The sequence below is a fragment of the Aspergillus steynii genome, assembly GCF_002849105.1.
Source record: "Aspergillus steynii IBT 23096 chromosome Unknown P170scaffold_8, whole genome shotgun sequence".
In the NCBI taxonomy this organism is placed as follows: Eukaryota; Fungi; Ascomycota; class Eurotiomycetes; order Eurotiales; family Aspergillaceae; genus Aspergillus; species Aspergillus steynii.
In genome coordinates, this window is record NW_020194405.1 from 1,597,288 (window position 1) to 1,614,584 (window position 17,297).

At 54.6% G+C, this 17,297-nt stretch overlaps 8 protein-coding genes across 8 annotated transcripts; 3 read left to right on the forward strand and 5 right to left on the reverse strand.

Moving 5' to 3' along the window:
• Window positions 1-20: 20 nt before the first annotated feature.
• Window positions 21-2,851, forward strand: P170DRAFT_440420 (E3 ubiquitin-protein ligase HEL2). Its single transcript, XM_024850076.1, has 3 exons — window positions 21-717; window positions 792-1,030; window positions 1,098-2,851. Exons 1-3 carry the CDS (start codon window positions 277-279, stop codon window positions 2,746-2,748), a joined length of 2,331 nt encoding a protein of 776 aa, XP_024700582.1. The 5' UTR covers window positions 21-276; the 3' UTR covers window positions 2,749-2,851.
• A 72-nt stretch (window positions 2,852-2,923) lies between these two features.
• Window positions 2,924-6,084, reverse strand: P170DRAFT_416365 (MutS family protein MSH4; the record flags this gene model as incomplete). The annotated part of the gene is made up of 7 exons (XM_024847114.1): window positions 2,924-4,535; window positions 4,584-4,671; window positions 4,762-4,881; window positions 4,935-5,084; window positions 5,135-5,175; window positions 5,235-5,553; window positions 5,602-6,084. 7 exons carry the CDS (start codon window positions 6,082-6,084, stop codon window positions 3,016-3,018), a joined length of 2,721 nt encoding a protein of 906 aa, XP_024700583.1. The 3' UTR covers window positions 2,924-3,015.
• Window positions 6,085-6,319: 235 nt separating this feature from the next.
• P170DRAFT_416367 (WD40 repeat domain-containing protein) lies at window positions 6,320-8,036 on the forward strand. Its single transcript, XM_024847115.1, has 3 exons — window positions 6,320-6,554; window positions 6,620-7,698; window positions 7,754-8,036. Exons 1-3 carry the CDS (start codon window positions 6,330-6,332, stop codon window positions 7,995-7,997), a joined length of 1,548 nt encoding a protein of 515 aa, XP_024700584.1. The 5' UTR covers window positions 6,320-6,329; the 3' UTR covers window positions 7,998-8,036.
• Window positions 8,037-8,268: 232 nt separating this feature from the next.
• On the reverse strand, window positions 8,269-8,908 carry P170DRAFT_467824 (putative IgE binding protein; the record flags this gene model as incomplete). The annotated part of the gene is made up of 2 exons (XM_024852494.1): window positions 8,269-8,592; window positions 8,663-8,908. 2 exons carry the CDS (start codon window positions 8,906-8,908, stop codon window positions 8,269-8,271), a joined length of 570 nt encoding a protein of 189 aa, XP_024700585.1.
• Window positions 8,909-10,053: 1,145 nt separating this feature from the next.
• Window positions 10,054-11,223, reverse strand: P170DRAFT_367256 (velvet factor family protein; the record flags this gene model as incomplete). Its single annotated transcript, XM_024844799.1, has 4 exons — window positions 10,054-10,315; window positions 10,376-10,855; window positions 10,910-10,989; window positions 11,050-11,223. The coding sequence occupies 4 exons, from the start codon at window positions 11,221-11,223 to the stop codon at window positions 10,054-10,056; spliced, it is 996 nt and encodes a 331-aa protein (XP_024700586.1).
• Window positions 11,224-11,583: 360 nt separating this feature from the next.
• On the reverse strand, window positions 11,584-12,601 carry P170DRAFT_479802 (uncharacterized protein; the record flags this gene model as incomplete). The annotated part of the gene is made up of 2 exons (XM_024853721.1): window positions 11,584-11,891; window positions 12,400-12,601. The coding sequence occupies 2 exons, from the start codon at window positions 12,599-12,601 to the stop codon at window positions 11,584-11,586; spliced, it is 510 nt and encodes a 169-aa protein (XP_024700587.1).
• Window positions 12,602-13,805: 1,204 nt separating this feature from the next.
• P170DRAFT_278490 (uncharacterized protein) lies at window positions 13,806-14,599 on the reverse strand. The gene has a single exon (XM_024843178.1). The coding sequence runs from the start codon at window positions 14,261-14,263 to the stop codon at window positions 13,853-13,855; it is 411 nt and encodes a 136-aa protein (XP_024700588.1). The 5' UTR covers window positions 14,264-14,599; the 3' UTR covers window positions 13,806-13,852.
• A 1,079-nt stretch (window positions 14,600-15,678) lies between these two features.
• On the forward strand, window positions 15,679-17,075 carry P170DRAFT_366585 (uncharacterized protein; the record flags this gene model as incomplete). Its single annotated transcript, XM_024844764.1, has 2 exons — window positions 15,679-15,744; window positions 15,978-17,075. 2 exons carry the CDS (start codon window positions 15,679-15,681, stop codon window positions 17,073-17,075), a joined length of 1,164 nt encoding a protein of 387 aa, XP_024700589.1.
• Between the last annotated feature and the right edge of the window lie 222 nt (window positions 17,076-17,297).

A 17,297-nucleotide genomic window follows, 5' to 3' on the forward strand; every position in this document is an offset into this window, starting at 1 on the left:
TGTGGGCAGGACTGAGGGTGATCACTAAGCACCGCCAACTTTTTCGCCCGCCTTGTCTTTCTTTCCCTTCCTCTCCCTCTCCTCCGCCAGTCTTCACACTCTTCTTGTCTTGGTCGCAAAAGGTCTCCGAGAGCGTCCGGCTCTTCTTCTCTTCTCTCAGCGGCCTGCGCTTCCGCGTCCGTTCTTTCTCCCCCAGTCCTCCATTCCTGCAATTCGCTGCCAGTTGCTCCGATCAGCCCTCCGTCTCCACAAAAAAACCCCCCCCCCTCCCCCAAAATGTCTGACGCCCAGCAATCGCAAGCCTCGGGACCCCAAGGTCCTAGCCGTGGTGGTCGTCGCCGGGGCCGAGGAGGAGCTCGTCAAACCGGACAGCCCGGAGATTCGCCCAGCTCGACCGATGGCTCCGGTCGGGGAGGGCGATCCAGGGGCTCAGGACCCCGCCGAGGGGGAAGTGGACGCGACAGGCAAAACCACACCGGCGCCAAAGCTGACGCTCCGCAAGAAAGCGAGGCGCCTGCGTCCACCGCACCAAGCGCAGGAAAGACCAAGCCCACCCCCGAGGCGGCGACCGACGATGCGGATGACGGCGAGGTCTGCTTCATCTGTGCGTCCGCCGTCGAGCACACCTCGGTGTCGCCGTGCAATCACCGGACTTGCCACATCTGCGCCATCAGACTGCGAGCGCTGTACAAAAACAAGGCCTGCGCACATTGTCGGGTACGATCACCCCGTCTCCCCATAGCGTGCTCAAGGCCAGTTCCGGGCCCAATGCTTACGTTGGCTTGCAACAGACGGAATCCAATTACGTGATCTTCACGGATGATCCTGCAAAGCGTTTCGAGGACTTCACCGACAGAGACTTCTCCCGGAAAGATGATAACCTGGGCATTGAATACGAGAATGATGAGATCTTCGAGGATACGGTCTTGTTGCTACGATACAACTGCCCCGACACCGGCTGCGACGTGGCATGCTTAGGCTGGCCCGACCTGCATCGTCACGTCAAAAGCAAGCATGGCAAAGTGATGTGGTATGTGAAGCAGCGCCTCCGCTCATTGATAACTTTGCAGAATACTAATCATCGCTCCGTGATCTAGCGACCTTTGCACTCGCAACAAGAAGGTGTTCACCCACGAGCATGAGCTTTTCACGACGGCCGAGCTGCGCAAGCATGAAAAGCATGGCGACGATGTGCCGGGCGCCGTGGATCAAAGTGGCTTCAGGGGACACCCCGAGTGTGGATTCTGCCGTCAACGGTTCTACGGAGACGACGAACTCTATGCTCATTGTCGTGATCGCCACGAACGATGCCACATCTGCGACCGACGGTCTAGTACTCGCCAGCAACAGTATTACATCGACTACAATGCGCTTGAAGATCATTTTCAGAAGGACCATTTCCTATGCTTGGATAAAGAGTGCTTGGACAAGAAGTTTGTGGTGTTCGAGTCGCAAATGGACCTGAAAGCCCATCAGCTAGAGTGCCATCCCAACGGACTCTCCAAGGATGCCAGGCGTGACGCACGGGTCGTGGATCTTTCGGCGTTTGACTACAGGTCGCCCTACCAGCCCCAGCGACAACGTCGTGGTGCCGGTCGAGGACGCGATCCAAACTCCGATGCGCTGCCCGTATCCTCCGCGCAACCACTGCGAAGAGACCAGATGGCCTACCAGCGACAAATGGCTATCCAGAGCGCGCAGTCCGTGTCCACCCGCAGCTTTGGGGGTCAGCTCTCGCGCAACGACACTCAAACCGTGCACGCCCCGGCTCGCTCCGCGGGCGCGACTCCTGTCCCAACGCCGCCGGCTGCGTCCACCCCCGTGGCCGAGATGGAGCACCTCAGTCTGACAACCGACTCGGCATCGGCCAATCCTCAGGAGCAGGCCCGGCGCATGCGCCACGCCGCCGTCATCGAACGAGCCTCGAACCTCTTGGCGAATGACCAGACCAAGCTCAAGGAATTCCGCGCCAGAGTCTCCAGCTTCCGCGCCTCGACCATCTCTCCCACCGAACTCATCGACGCCTTCTTCTCTCTCTTCGATACCTCTTCTAGCGAGCTCGGAAAACTGGTCAAAGAGCTCGCCGATATCTACGAGGATAGCGGCAAACGGAACTCCCTCTTAAAGGCATGGAATGACTGGCGAGCCATCAACGAAGATTACCCGGCCCTTCCGGGACCCGGCGGCGTCCTTCCGGGCATGTCGCCTGGCACGGTCAACGGCAGCGGCGTTGGCGGCAAGCGCGTTCTTCGTCTGAAATCGTCAACTGCGCAGTCCTCTCGCTCGGCCGTTGGCCGAAGTGGTGCATTGCCATCCTCCGCCTCCTCCGCCAATCCCTTTCCTCCTCTCTCCTCCTCCGCCTCTCGTTCGGCTCCTCGTACCGCCCCTTCTTCATCCGCCACCACCCCCTGGGGCACGACGGCTGCCGCCCCGAAGCCGTCCTCCAGCGGCGCCTCGTCTCGACCGGCCCCGTCCTCGACGTCGTCGCGCCCTGCGAACCCTAGAAGCACCGAGGCCTTCCCGGCTCTCCCGGCCGCTGCGAAACCCAACGTCCTCATGGCCGGTCTCACGCGCGGAACGGTGCGCTGGGACAATCGCAACCCTGCTCCGGTGAATGCCTGGGCCTCGGCCTCGGGGGGCGATGTCGGCCCCGACGGCGCAGAGTTTGACATCGGGGAGTCCTCTGCTGGCGGGGGTAAGAAAGGGAAAGGGAAGAAGGGCAAACAGACGCTGTTCCACTTCGGTTGATGGTGTATCTAATCATCTCTCCTTGCTGTTGAACAAAAGTCGCATTGTGTTTGGTTTAGCTTCGTACTTGAGCGATTAGAATAGATACACTTATAGTTGAAGGGGGTGCCTCCGTTTGGCCAGTAAAATCCAGCAATATGTAGAATTTTCGATGAACCAGAACAAAAGTTGAGCAGATAATACGCCGCATCCGTTCACAATAACACATGGTACTCAGGAATCCATTGGAACGATATTCGGGAATCATGAAACCGATCCATTGCTCATCTATGAAAAGATGTCGGATGAAACTTCAACGCCCAGCACTTGTCCGTCTGACGACGAGGTTGCAAAAGTCAACATTTCGTCTGTCGACCCATCGTTAAATACTTGTATGGAGTCGGATGGAAGTCCGTCGTCGGAATATTCGAACGGGCTTCCCAGTGCAATCGATTGACCTGAACTGATGAATCCCATTTCGAGTTCTTCTTGGTCGGAATAATCGTGGTTGTTACTACCGCCATCATCATCGAAGTCGGAGTCGGAGTTGTCCTCTCCTGCAATAAATCCATCACTCTCTTCGATCAGGGCATCATCCTCTTCATCAATCGCGGCCATACGCAATGTGAAGTCGTCCTGTAGTCTTTGGAGCCATTTCCTCAGCATCTCGCCTTTAAAATTTCCACTCCGGGCTTGAAGGAGTTGTTCTCGGAGCGAAAGTAACAAGTTGCGCTTTCGAGCCACATTCAGTGCCCTCGAAGACCCGTGTCGCCTCTCTGAAATCTTGCTCAGCTGTTCAGAGACCCTCCGGGCAGTCTGAAGCACGACAGACGATAGATCGACCAGTTTGGCCAGCGTCAGACCATAGAACTGGCTTGTGTTAGGACCTTCGGCAATCTTGTAAAGCATCGTCATTTTAGATGCATCGGGCAATATCTCCGCTGCTAGATGGAGACTGATGACGCCACTGCGTTGGGCTAGGATAGTAGCTAGGTCTTGAAAATGAGTCACAAACCAGACAAGCGCCTTACTTTGTATTAAGGCTTCCGCAATTGCGATGGCGATGCACAAGCCGTCGGTGGTGCTAGTGCCGCGGCCGAGTTCGTCGACGATGACCATGCTACGAGGCGAGATATTTCGAAGTATAAACGACATCTCGCGCATCTCCGCGGCAAAAGTCGACACGTTTGCCTCTAGATCATCGGAAGTGGACACACGAGCAAAAAGCTCGTGGACAATACGAAATGAAGCGTGCTCTGCTGGAACAAAGCAGCCAACCTGTGCCATGACGGTCATTAGGGCCAAGGTACGAATGTATGTGGACTTTCCACTCATGTTGCACCCGGTGATGATCTGGAACCGAGATTGCTGTGTCGCGTAGGCATCATTAGGAATGAACTTCTTTGCGTGGATTTTCTCACGAATTGGGTGGCGCCCATCTTTGATAGCCAGGGTGTCGGTCAGTTCAGGGCGAATGTAGTCATTGCACGTAGCGAGCTGCGCAAATGCGGCTAGCATGTCGAGCATGGCTATTGCTTCGCTTGCTCGAAACATTTTGGAGATTCCAGCACAAACGTCTCTGATTAGCTCCTGGACCGTCTCGTCGCTCATGTTGACCACCTCATTGTGCGCGTCTGTAATCTTTTGGTTAAGCTTTACGAGGTCAAGAGTCTGACACTCAATGCGGTTCTTTTTGCGGTACACATTGATGAATATTTCCGGGAGTGAATCCAGCTCTGTCGCCTGGAAGCTTACATAGTATTGGCGAGCTTTGTCGAACTTCAAATCCAGGTCAACGGAGTGAGTCTCTGCGAGAAGTTAGATTTGAGTGGAGCCGCCGGTTGAAGCTTTGGTACCTGAGAGTTTTGCTACGAGCTCTGCAGCGTCTACGCTCGCCTCCTTGTATGTTTGTCTCGCAACGTCAAGCAGAGTGTTTACTCCGGCCTGGTGTAAAGAAACTCAATCCCCCTGCAGCGATAAAAGAAAGAGGCAGAGAGAGTAAGCAACCCAACAGGGAAAAGAACCCCACCCTACCTTGATACAGTAGATACGTTGATTTCTGAGGTCTAGTGGCTTTGATTGATACGTGATGTGGTCATTGATTGTGTCTTCAATCATTTGTTCAATATCTCGATATTCCACTGGGGCACACAGCTACGGCAAATCAACCTGTCAGTCTATTGCATACTTATTTGGTGAGCCAATACCTCTCTGATAGTCAGTAATAGACTGCTCTGTGCCGGTGCGAGTGCCTTGTACACGGGCTTGATCGAAGAAACGCATGTCTTTAACATGATGACATTATTCACGGACTGCTCGAGGTATTGGAAAGTTTGTTTGGTAGGAACAAGAACGAGCTAGATTGTCAGCAAATGCTTACACCTGGTGGAGCCATCAAATAACCCACCGATGTGAGGACCTTGTCCGCATCGACAAATCCCTTTAGGGCTGCATGGGCGTGTTAATAGGCCAGTGGTGAAGAGGTACAAGCCCAGTTCTCTGCAGACCTTGTCTAACGGATGCGAACATCTCTTCCTTCGTGGACAAATCCTCCACAGCGTCGTATCTCGCCAATAACTTCGACTCTTCCGTCGAAGGTTGCAGGAGATTGGCTCGAAGGAGTCTTGCACCCATGGGAGTGAGGGTCTCGTTAAGGAGACCATATAGGTTCTCCTTCGACTTCCTCAAATGGAGATTTTGAATCAACTCTAGGGAGAAAATGGTGGGCAGATCGATTGACATCGATCCTTGGGAGGGCTCAAACCGTATTCGAAGGGATTGCGCCATAAAGACCCTGTTCAACTCGAGCTCAACATACTGGATTACCTACACCATGTTAGGTTATTTGGTTTCCGATGTGACCCGGGCACCCACCGCAGCAAAGCAGCAGGCGGCGAAGTAGTTTCCCCCGAACGTGATCTTGATCGATTCAATATCCATTGGAAAAGCCAGTCGATCTGCATACTCAAGGCAGGTCTTGTCCGACCAGAACTTGCGGTCTAGAAAAGTCAACGTAGTATTTGGAACATTCTCCTCAATAATGTAAAACAGTTTGGATTCTTTGGCAGTATTCATAAAAAGGATCTCTGTCGGCTCAAACACTCCGATCTTCGTCACCGTCTTGACATAGGTCTGGCTGTCACATATCTGGCACAGAGCCGTCTCTGCAGTCGAGAGATTGACAAAGGCAAGACCTACAGTCGAGGAAATGCCGCGGGATTCGCTAACTGCACAGATAATGTCCTGGGTTGCCACGCTGGTCGCTGTGGTTGTGGGCCTCGTAGTAGTCCTGTGGAGTCCACTGCTCTGTCTGGAGAGGGGAACGAACGAGTTGCTGGTGAACCCCGGGGACGCCATCGGCCGAGGCATCCTGGGCTCGAGCGGACAAACGATGGTTTATGGACGAGCGCAGGGGTTCTAACCCGATGATTTTGATGGGATGGATCAAGTAAAGAAAAGAGGGAGGGAACGAAGGGAACGAGGGGGATAAAAGCATGCGCGGCCGAATGCGGTTTAGCGCCGATCCACCTCCGCGATAAGTTTTCTTTTTTTTTGGCGGACCAGAAGTGATTGCCTTCATCCTTTTCAATCCCATTGGCAAAATGGCGACCCTCCTACCTCCCCCGACCAAGCGCCAGAAGACGGAAATCGCCGAGAAGGCTCGGCTGCAACAAGAGATCCAGAGCATCCCGGACAATCTGGGAAGCATCCGAGTGCAATTCTTCGACCAAGCAACCGGGTCGACCACGGGCCCCGCGGTGTCAGTGCCTGTGGCCGATGCCAATGTTAAGAATCTCGAGACGCTCCTCAACACCCTACAAGGCAATGTAGGTACGCAGTGAAATCTAACTGGATGGTCGATTCCTCCGTGCTCACAAGTATGCTTCTGCAGGAAGATGATGAACGGGTACCCTATCGGTTCAGTTACCAATCCGAAGACAAAGACAATCAGACAATCGATATTCTAGCAGATCTCTATCACTCCCTCCTACAGCCCGGGGTCAAAACTACCGAAGATACCGTCCACCTGTACTACACCCCGCAAGCGGTTTTTCGAGTCAAGGCCGTGTCGCGCTGCTCGGCGTCCATCGCTGGTCATGGCGAAGCTATCCTGGCAACATCTTTCTCCCCGGCCTCTTCGTCTACCATGGTCACAGGAAGTGGCGATGCCACCGCGCGGGTTTGGGACTGCGACACCGGAACCCCTCTGCATACGCTGAAGGGACACACCAGCTGGGTTCTGGCGGTCGCCTACTCGCCCAACGGGGCCCTCATCGCGACGGGAAGTATGGACAACAGTGTACGACTCTGGGACGCCAAGAAGGGACAGGCATTAGGTGGACCGTTGAAAGGACACGCGAAATGGATCACCAGTCTGGCATGGGAGCCATACCATATGCAAGAGTCGGGCCGGCCGCGCCTGGCGTCGGCATCCAAGGATTCCACCGTCCGGATCTGGGACGTGGTCTCCAAACGAATCGACACCGTGCTCACGGGCCATAAGGGCTCCGTCACCTGCGTGCGATGGGGTGGAACGGGGAAAATTTACACCTCTTCGCATGACAGAACCATCAAGGTGTGGAACGCCCAGAACGGAACCCTGATCCAGACGCTCTCCGCGCACGCGCACCGCGTCAACCATCTGGCTCTGTCGACCGATTTCGTGCTTCGAACCGCCTACCATGACCACACGGGTCAAGTACCTGCCACGGAGTCTGAGAAGGTGGCCGCCGCCAAGAAGCGATTTGAACAGGCAGCCACGATCAACAACAAGATCGTGGAGAAGTTGGTCTCGGCCAGTGACGATTTCACCATGTACCTGTGGGAGCCGGAGACCTCTAGCAAACCGGTGGCGCGGCTGCTGGGCCATCAGAAAGAGGTCAACCACGTCACATTCTCCCCCGACATGTCCTATATCGCGTCGGCAGGATTCGACAACCACGTCAAATTGTGGAACGCTCGCGACGGAAAGTAAGTGGATTCCCACATAAACCGTTTAGATCCATAACTGACATTTGATCTACAGATTCATTACCACATTCAGAGGCCATGTCGGTGCCGTCTACCAATGTTGCTTTTCGGCAGATTCTCGGCTCCTAGTATCCTCGTCCAAAGATACCACGCTCAAGATCTGGAATTTGCGCACCGGGAAGCTCGCCATGGACCTCCCAGGGCACAAGGACGAAGTGTATGCGGTGGACTGGAGTCCGGACGGACAAAAGGTCGGCAGCGGCGGAAAAGACAAGGCCGTCCGGATATGGAGGAATTAATGTAGATACGAAGCAATAGAAAAAATTGCGATACCCATGTAATGTTTATATTGCAAAGTTCTATTTTTTAATTCAAATTTTTATTTTTATTTTTTTTCTTTTTTGGAGAATTCGAAGCTAGAGCGTTCGGGTACGTTCTTCAAACATAGACACTAGGATCAAGTACGACGACAATCGCTTCCCGAGATTCAATCAAACTACCCCAATATGATACACATCCACCTAGTCATACTGCGCACTCATTAATGATATCCTTCGATCCCGCAAGGTTTCAGATATATTGCCATGCAGCGGCAGTTTGATTGCCGGTAATAGCCATAGCAGAGAATCCCAGGCAGTCAGCCACGTCTCCACTGGGAACCGTGGCGTTCTGAATGGCGGCAAAAACCTGCCATTTCTCGTCTTCGGTGGGACAAGCCATGAAGCCAGAGGCACCCCAGCCGTTGAAGGTGTAGTGGCCCATGTTCTCGCCGGGCTCATACTTGAATGGGCCTAGAGCCGAACCGGGAGGGATATAGGCCGAATGTGCCTGTGTGAAGCTCAGGGCACCGTCGGGGTTGACGTAGACTTGTTGGCCGCCGGGGACCATAACGTTCTGTGATTGCAGATCTTGTTAGCGTTGGGATCTACAGGCGAGGAGAGGTGGCTGGTTTATGTGCACATACAAGGCTGCCGCCACCGGGAGCGAAAACAGTCGATGTGCCCGGTGGGCATCCCTTGCCTTCGGGTAGGGGACAGTATGTCGAAGGCTGTCCTCCCAAATAGAAGCGTTGTCCCGCAGCGTTCATGGGGAGGAGGTGGATGGGGGAAGCCGAACGACTGGACATGACGCCGAAGGCAGGGTCAGCATTTTGAGTCGGGGCAGCCGCTGCCAGCAGAGGGAGCACGAGCGAGACGAGAGAGGACTTCATCTTGTTAAGAGATCCGAGGTAGAGAATGATGGCTTGCGCAGCTGGATGTGAGTAGAACTGGGAGGCAGCGCCCTCTAATATTTATATTCTCACAGCCTTAGGACATCGCTGAATCGGACGGATAAATGGGTTACATTCGTATTGCTAACCCCTCGTAAATAATTATAGAATAGTTGCACATAACCCAGGGACCAAATCATGAGGAGTATCCGGGGCACGGCCTATCGGGAGCGGCGTCAGGAGATTGGTGCAGTGCATAGTCAACCACTAAACTGAAACCGCATCGAAGGGCGCAGCGATATAAGCGAGACCGACAACTTCGTGCGGAGAATTATGACGTTGTGTTTGCGGAGAGGGTGAAATGGCTGGAGGGGGGTTGATCGGCAGCCGAGTGTCTCACTTTCCGAGACATTCGATAGGCAGCTAAAAGCACCCTCCAGTGAAAGCCGGAGAGGGATGGCATCACCAGGCGTGGCCGAGACAAACAACCATCTGCCTTAGGCGCTTCCCGGTCTCAGCCAAGAACCCACTCGCTGTAGACCATGGAGAAGTCGACTTGATGCCACATTGCTATGAAAGGTCCATCCGAGGTTCGGGTTCCCAGAAAGGTTCCATGGCCAGGCGTTTTACAGGGGAAGACACAAGAGGACCCAAGGTTGGTGCCGACGGGGTATCCGACTGTCTCCAAACCCAAAGTCGAAAAAGACGTTGCAGGATAAGGCCCGCCGTGGATGGAAATGTAGGAGGTGGAAGGTCCCAAGCCAAATTTCTCGTTGGATTCTCTAGCCAGCCTTCTCGGCACATGACCGGTCATGTGCGCACGGAATGGAACCACCAAATGAAGTACATGAGAATTATGGATAACAGGTGAAAGGAAAAAAAGCCGTTTTAGAGCAAGGACAAAACAAAGGGGGTAAAAAGCACAGGAGGCAAAGAGCAACCAGAACCCCCCAATACACCGGAATCCAATTATAACAATACAGCCCAGCCATCTGGAAGAAGAATCACCCATCCATAAACACCGCCGGGCCAAACCCGATTTCCTGACCCCTAAACGCGTCAGAAGAACATAGGAGAAAAACACAAAAGCAAAACACCCTCCAAGCCAAAATACCAAGAAGCAAGGCTTGAACGCCAGTCAGCGTTTAATCGTAATCGTCCCCGTCGTCATCGTCGTTGTTGCGCCCTCGCGAGCCCTTGACGCCGTCCTTGCGAATCGGAATCTTGATGCCCTGAAGGGCGAAGCATTTACTCAGCGTCGTACTCTCAATGACACCAGGGAATTTCTTGGCGGAGAAAACCTGGAAGGGTTCGGAGAAGACGGACGCCAGGACTTTCGGAGAGCCATGGTTGATCACGGTCACTCCGTTGGAGTCCGTGCCGACGTTGACGAAGCTCATTTTCAGACTGTACAAGAGTCAGTACCAAACCCAAGAGGCCAAGCCACGATTCAAGAGAACGACTCACCGGAAGACTCCCTCGGTCCTCACACTCAGGTCCTGCAGAATGAACCACACTCCAATTTTGTTGTCGGGGTCGGTCAGCCGAAAGGCGCTGGCACTCAAACTCCCGATGAGGTTTCGCGTGAACATCCCTCCAGGTCCGGCGCTGACCGGCTGTGCGGGAGAGATATTCGATGGCGGCATGTGGCTGCCGGAGTAGTATGGTTGGTAGTAGGGGGTCTGCGTATTGGCGCCATAGGCGTTTGGATACTGAAGTTGGGGGTTCCCTCCGTAGTAATTGTTCATGGGAGGGAATGGGACCGGCTGACCGTAGGCGTTTTGTGGGTATTGCGGATAAGGATTCTGAGGAGGCGGCGGGTAGGAGGAAGACATGGCCGTGGATATCGACGGCGAGGTAGCCGAATGTTTCACCAGGTTCACCTCGTTAGTTCCGTCCGCGTTCCAGAGGTCTACCATGAGGACATAGAAAGACGTGTCGAGTTCGCTAGAGGGTCCGGTTAGCTCGAATGCCCTTCCGGCGCACCAAAGAGGTACATACTTAATATCGATCTCCTTTTCGGTTTGTGCATCTCTGACGATGAGACGAATGCAAGGCGGGGGTGTGATAGGTCTCCGGTCCTAGATTTCAAAGTTCACGTCAGAGAGAAAGCTCGTTCAGCTCCGGGAATGATCACCGACCTTGTCACCAAAGCCACACATCCGGGCGCGAACCGGCTGCTGTACCACTTGAAGGGACCAGGTGCGATTATTTTCGTCGATGCCTGAGAACGGCACCAAATGACTTGACGTTTGGATCGGGCCGGCGGAGCCTGGGGTCGGATATGCCGACGCTGGGGGAGGGATTCGATCCATGGAGAGAGGTGGCGGGGGCGGCGGGTGCGTTCTTTCCTCGAGCGCATACATGGCGCCTGACTGTCCAGGGATTCTTAGGGAATTTTCGCAGGAAGTACGGGTCGAGATCGGACAATTGAAAGTCGAGGGTGGTGGAGATTGGCGCACTTCACAGCCTGAGCATTGACTCTCCGGCGTAAAGCAGCGCACAGGGCGAAAATGAGGGGTTGGTCTGGGTCGCAACCGGAATGACGAAAATCTTCTTTCTGTCCCGCGCGACCTGCGCGAACCCCGTCGAAGCAGCTAGAAGGCCTCGAGAGCGTAATATCGATGCGACGGAGCGAGACGGAGGAGCGAGCCCGTTGCGAGACGCAATCTCTTTCAGCCCGACAGCTGGGAGGGACCAGAAGGTGGTGGAAGAGGGGAGCGAGAGTCGCCGGCGAAATTGTCGACAGCTGAATCGGCCCGGACGCAAGTCAGAGAACCGGAGCAAACCGAGGGCAGCGCACGACCTGCAACGTCCAGAAAGTCCAACGGCGAGCGGCGCGGCAGCGATGCGAATAGTTCGAGCAGGAGAAATGACGATCGCCTCTGGGCGAGCCGTAACGAGAAGCTGTCAAACAGCGGGAGATTCGCTAGGTCTTCCACGGGTCGCCTCCAGGACCAAAGGTTCGCTTCGAGCAGCCACGCTTTAAAATTCGATCGAAGATGCTTCCCTTGATTAATCTTCCAGTCGCACCAAGGATATCAAATAGGGGGAAATAGCAGAGACGGGTGGAGAACTGGAGAGTTGAGCGCTCGCACCAAGGTTGAAAATGGGAGGCGGAGGGGGGAAGTGAACAAGCGAGAAGCGAAAGTAATCTTTTTTTCTTTTTTTTTTCCCTGGTCGGGGATCAGGGAAGGTGAGGGGCCGCTGGTCACGGGCGGGCAGAGAGAGAGAGAGAGAACGCGCGAGAGTTCCAGACCCCCGACAAATCATGAGCTCATCTCTCCCATTCCCCGGCTTTGCCTTTCCTCCAGTTCTCTGTTCCTCTTTCTCTCGTTCTTCTCAATCGCTATGCTTTCTACGTTGCTAGCGAGTCGACTTCCTACCGATTGAGAATGATTCCTTCCAAATTTCAAATGATCCTCCAAAAGTACTACGACTCCAGTGACCACGTAATGACTTCGGGGATTGAGGAAGATGTGCAGCCTCACGGATCAGGAGAGGATCCGCCCGGCGCAGGAACTGGCGACCCAATCCCTCGGGTTCGCTAGTGTCGGATCTAGTGTTGGTCCGATACAGGTCCATACCTAGCACCTCTGCGTACTGAGCACAGTGGTGACGCTTGCGATCCGATGCAACGAGGTTCTCCGTTTTCGTCAGACCGTTTGCGGCATCGATGCCTTCGCTGCCCATCACCCACCGAATCAAGTGTCAGGAGGTGTCTCTATTTATATCCCTGTCTTCATCGACAGTCAAGGCGAGTCGAGATACGTGACACATAATACGTGATACGTCGGATGGTCAACCAACGATCGGCACTTCCTCTTGGCGACCACTGTGGATATCTAGACACTCCCCCCCTCTCTTCTCTCTCTTTCTCGTATGAACCCCCCTTTTCTCCGTTCCCAAAGACGGGCGATCCGATTTCAAAAGCACCTTGGTCCATCACCGGCCCGTCGTCTGCCGGATCCGTGGATGTATTCTGACTGGATTGCCCAAGGATGAGCACGGATTAGAATGTCTTCGCCTCGCGCCGTTTGAAACCCATCTTTCGTGTCCGGTTCCTTTGTCCAGCAATAGACCCTAAGCAATAACAAATGATCTCTCAATTAGCATCTATACATCAACGCTGCGCAAGCTCATCTTGGACTACACGGAAGGCAAGGTTTCTGAGGAGCCCTAAGCTGTTCACGCGGGACCCCTTATCAAGAAGCAACTGTCATAAGCTAAATGATGCTACCTGTAAGGAGTAATCATCATCATCATAACATCTCATCCCACCCCAAGAAAGAAAGATCTCGCAACCCACTACGCGGCTTTGCTAAAACGAATGCGTAATTTAATACCTTCGGGGGCACAGCAAATAAGCATAAACGAGGAAGTAGTTGTCGCTGGTCGATTCTTTGGGCGAGATGTTCAGCCGGGTGCTCTTCTCGAGCCATCGTTGAGGTCGCAACAGCTCGAAGGTTGTGCCAGGGGATACTTATCGACTCCGTGCACTAGGATGAACGATGCATTGCGTCGAGGCACAACAGGTCGAGAACACGTCGGCATCTCTTCATTTTGAGGTAGTCGGAGATATTATCCAATTTTGGGTCGGGAGTGCCATGATCTCATTCTCGTCGTTAACTGCCCACGGCGTACGGCGGAGTCGCTCGGCCTTGAATCTCCCCGAGGCTTGGCTCGTTCATCGCCAGTACAGAGGGACAATATGTGAGCGAGAGAAAATTAGATTAAACGTTGCATCGCTTGTCTTGGTCGTTGGCTCCGAACCATCTCCAGGGCGCTTTACCCGGGGGAAAGCGGCATGCGACTCCCGGCAAAGAGGCGGGGGCCCGGAATCCTGGTAACTACCAGCAGTGGCTCTTTCTAGGCGTATATGCCATCTTGTCGACGGTGACGGGGGGGCGCTAAAAAATGACAAGCCTCTCGCCCGGTGTTTACTTAACACTCAAATCGCCGTGATGCAGCATCGCGTGCCAAATTTATTATAAGTTCATGATGAATGGGATCTTTCAGCCCTTCAGGACCGGCCCGAGGGAGTAGAGCGTGAGCTAAGACAGTCCAGGAAGAACAACCATATTCAAAGCCGCATCGGAACACCCACCACGAATCCTGCGGCGGAGGGGGGGAGAGCACGGACTCTGGACTCCAGATGATCCAGATCAGACGGGGGAAACAGACAAACCACAAACAGGACAGGAAACATGATCCCGGCCATGGCGAACCCTTGCTCGGGTCCAGATCCCTAATTCGGCCCGGTCCATCGGACACGGACTGAATCCTTCGATGGCGCAGGTGCAGTTTCCAGCAAACCTCCTCGGCGTCCGGGTGGACAGTCGACGAGCACTGCATTTGCCCTTTGCGGTATATGGTGACGATGGGGCTCGCGAGCACTGCAAAGCACCGGAAGCCATCCCATCCCCGACCAGGGGGCAGGGGTTGGTTATTGATTAATCAATTCATGACTGTCCAGATGGGGGCCGGGGAGACAGGCTGATTTCGAAATTTTCGCACCATTTTCACTCCTTCTAGAATAGTGGGATTCGAGCTGGTTCCGGGTTCTAGGTTCTTGGTACTCCAGACTCCAGAGTAACCCGGAGAATAGGAGGATTGGGATTCAGGAGTTTAGGACGGGCACTCACAGGGAGAGAAGAGGGAAGGGGGGGAGGAAAGGTGGGCAAAGTGGTGTGCGCTTCGACACAAAAGGCAGTCCAAGCAAATAAACCCACGCGGGTCGAGACGAGATTAATATTATTATTATTATAATATAATTACTTACTTACGCAGTACTTACTAGGTAGTATCCTGGTAATCAAACTGCATGGCCCCCAACCACCCCCGCCGGCCAGGTTTCACGGCAAGGATCTTCTGCTCCATGAATCGTACGCAGTACATACTACTCCGTACGTCTTCCACGGAGCAGACTAGTACGAAGTATAGAGTCGTGGGTCTGCTCATTTCTCCATGGAGGAAATGAAGCGTGCAAACCAGGGAACCACACACTTCCTCCGGCCACATGGCTCGCTCCACTGATGAACATCACCAACTCTGCTGCGGCGGACGGAGGGCCTGGCAGAGACTGCGCGTCGACCCAGTTCGGGATATGCGCAGGGCACTAGTCGAGGACGAGTAAATAGCAAATACTAAAGACTACCTTACGGACTACTGCGTACTGCGTAGTGCGTAGGTACCTAGTCTAGTCTTTACTACCAGCCAACCCAAGACCTGATCTTGCCCCAAACGGCAAAAGCAGGGGTCCTTGACGCCGGGCCGCCTTCCCTCGCCGGGACTAGCGCCCTCGCAATGGCTCCGTTTGCCCCTCAAGGCTCTTGACTCTTGACTCTTGACTCTTAAGACTCCGTGTTATCGTCCTCCCTCCTTCCGAGAATGGATCCCCCGGTCGAGTCTGCATTTACTGATTTAGTCATGACGTTGAAGAACAAATGCTGTGCAGACCCACTCGAAGAGATGGAAAAAAAAAAAAAAAAAGCCCACGCATTCCAGCGCTGTCGGTTGGGAGGCTGACGGAGTTGCCCACTCGGGGAAGTAAACGGTCGAATCATCGCCAGCATGGAAAATACTGGACCCATGGATCAAAAACCCCCGCCGGCAAGAAACACGACAGACACCACGATATACTTTGTTTGACAGGACGCCAACCACCCGGAGCCCTGTCACTCTCCGCCTATTTAGCTACTTAGCCCGCTTCGCTCCAGCGTCGTGCTGGAGAACAAACTCCCCTCCGCCATTCGACGCCATCCCCTGAAATGCGACCAAGCTGGAAGACCCCGTCGCGAAGCGGGTGTTTGGAGTGCAGGGACCGGCGAATGAAGGTATAGTGTTTTCGTCGTTTCATCCCCCCCCCCCCCCCCCCCCGCGACTTTGGGGGCCTCGGTGCCTGATCGCGGCATACCCTAAAGTCCTCCTGTACGAGCTACTGAAGTACTCCGCAGCACCGACGGGGTTCGTCGTGATTAGCTTTGCTCGAATGCAGAGAGGACATCGTACATGCGTCGCCCCTCGCCGGGCTTCTCACTTGCATTCTTTGCTGACCATTTCCCTCCAGTGCACCCGGGAGCTACCTAAATGTTCTGGTTGCATCCGCCACAACATCTTATGCCAGTATCTGTCGTCCACGCCCTGGCAATCTCCTTCTCCCTCGCCTAGATCGTCGCCGTCGATTCCCGACTCGCTGTTCTTCGCTGAGACGACCGATGACCCCATGGCATCCTTCGCCCACCACTCGCTTCCTGAAGATCTCCATACCCGCGAGCTGGAGCTCATGATGCAATGGTGTACGGCGACCTACCGCACCATTGCCCGCAACGATGCCGTGGAATGGATCTGGCACGCCGTCGTTCCGCGCGAGGCAATGCGCTATCCGGCCCTGATGCACGGCATCCTAGCTCTCTCCGCGCTCCATCTGTCCTTCGCCAATGGCAGCAGCACGAAAGACGCCTATCTGCGACTGGCCCAGGCTCACCAGAGTCTGGCCGCCGTCGGCGTCACGACGAAGGCCGCCGGCAGTCCCAACCTGGCCGACTGCAACGCGACGTTTGCGCTCTCCAACCTCATGATCGTCTATTGCTTCGGGTGTGCCCGCATCATGGGGCCGGTCAAGGACACGCCTGTGCTGGACGAGCTCTGCCGAGTATTCCAGTGCGCGCAGGAGTCGGCCGACGTGCTGGCCGTGCTTGTCGACCGGGTCAGTCAGGGGGAGCTTCGTTTGCTGCTGGAATGTGACAATTCCCAGCCCAAGATGCCTGACACCTCGCGACTCGCCATCATGGCGCTGTCCCGGTTGAATGCCAGCCTGGCCGCTCGGGATTCTCACCATGAAAAGGCCATGTACGACGCCATCATCGACCACCTCGGTCACTCACTGGATAAGCTGGCGCGGGGGGGCGAGGTTATGGTCATTCTATTCCACTGGATCTTCAATCTGCCGTCGCGATTCTGTGATCTGCTCAAGGAGAACCATCCATTTGCCTTGGTCATCCTGGCCCACTACGCCGTCGTCATCCATTCTCTGAGGGGCAATTGGTGGATGGGCGACCTGGGCACGCGAGTCATCGAGCAAATCGGACGAAGTTTAGGGGCCGAATGGAGATCCTCGATCGACTGGGTGATAGACGCAACGGGCTGTTATATCCCTCCCCTATGAAGGCTCTGCCCGTCGGTCAACAATTCCACGCTTGACTGATCGAATCCAGCACCGTCAACCCCCGTCTCAACGCCGGTCGGCATGCCACCTCGAATGTGCGATGCCTCCGCCGGCCGGCGTGGCCCGAAAATGGCATTGCCATGCAGTAAAAATGGGTCCGTCCGACTATCCATTACTGGTAGCAACCGTTTCTCTCTTTCTACATCCCCGTCCCGAGTGTAT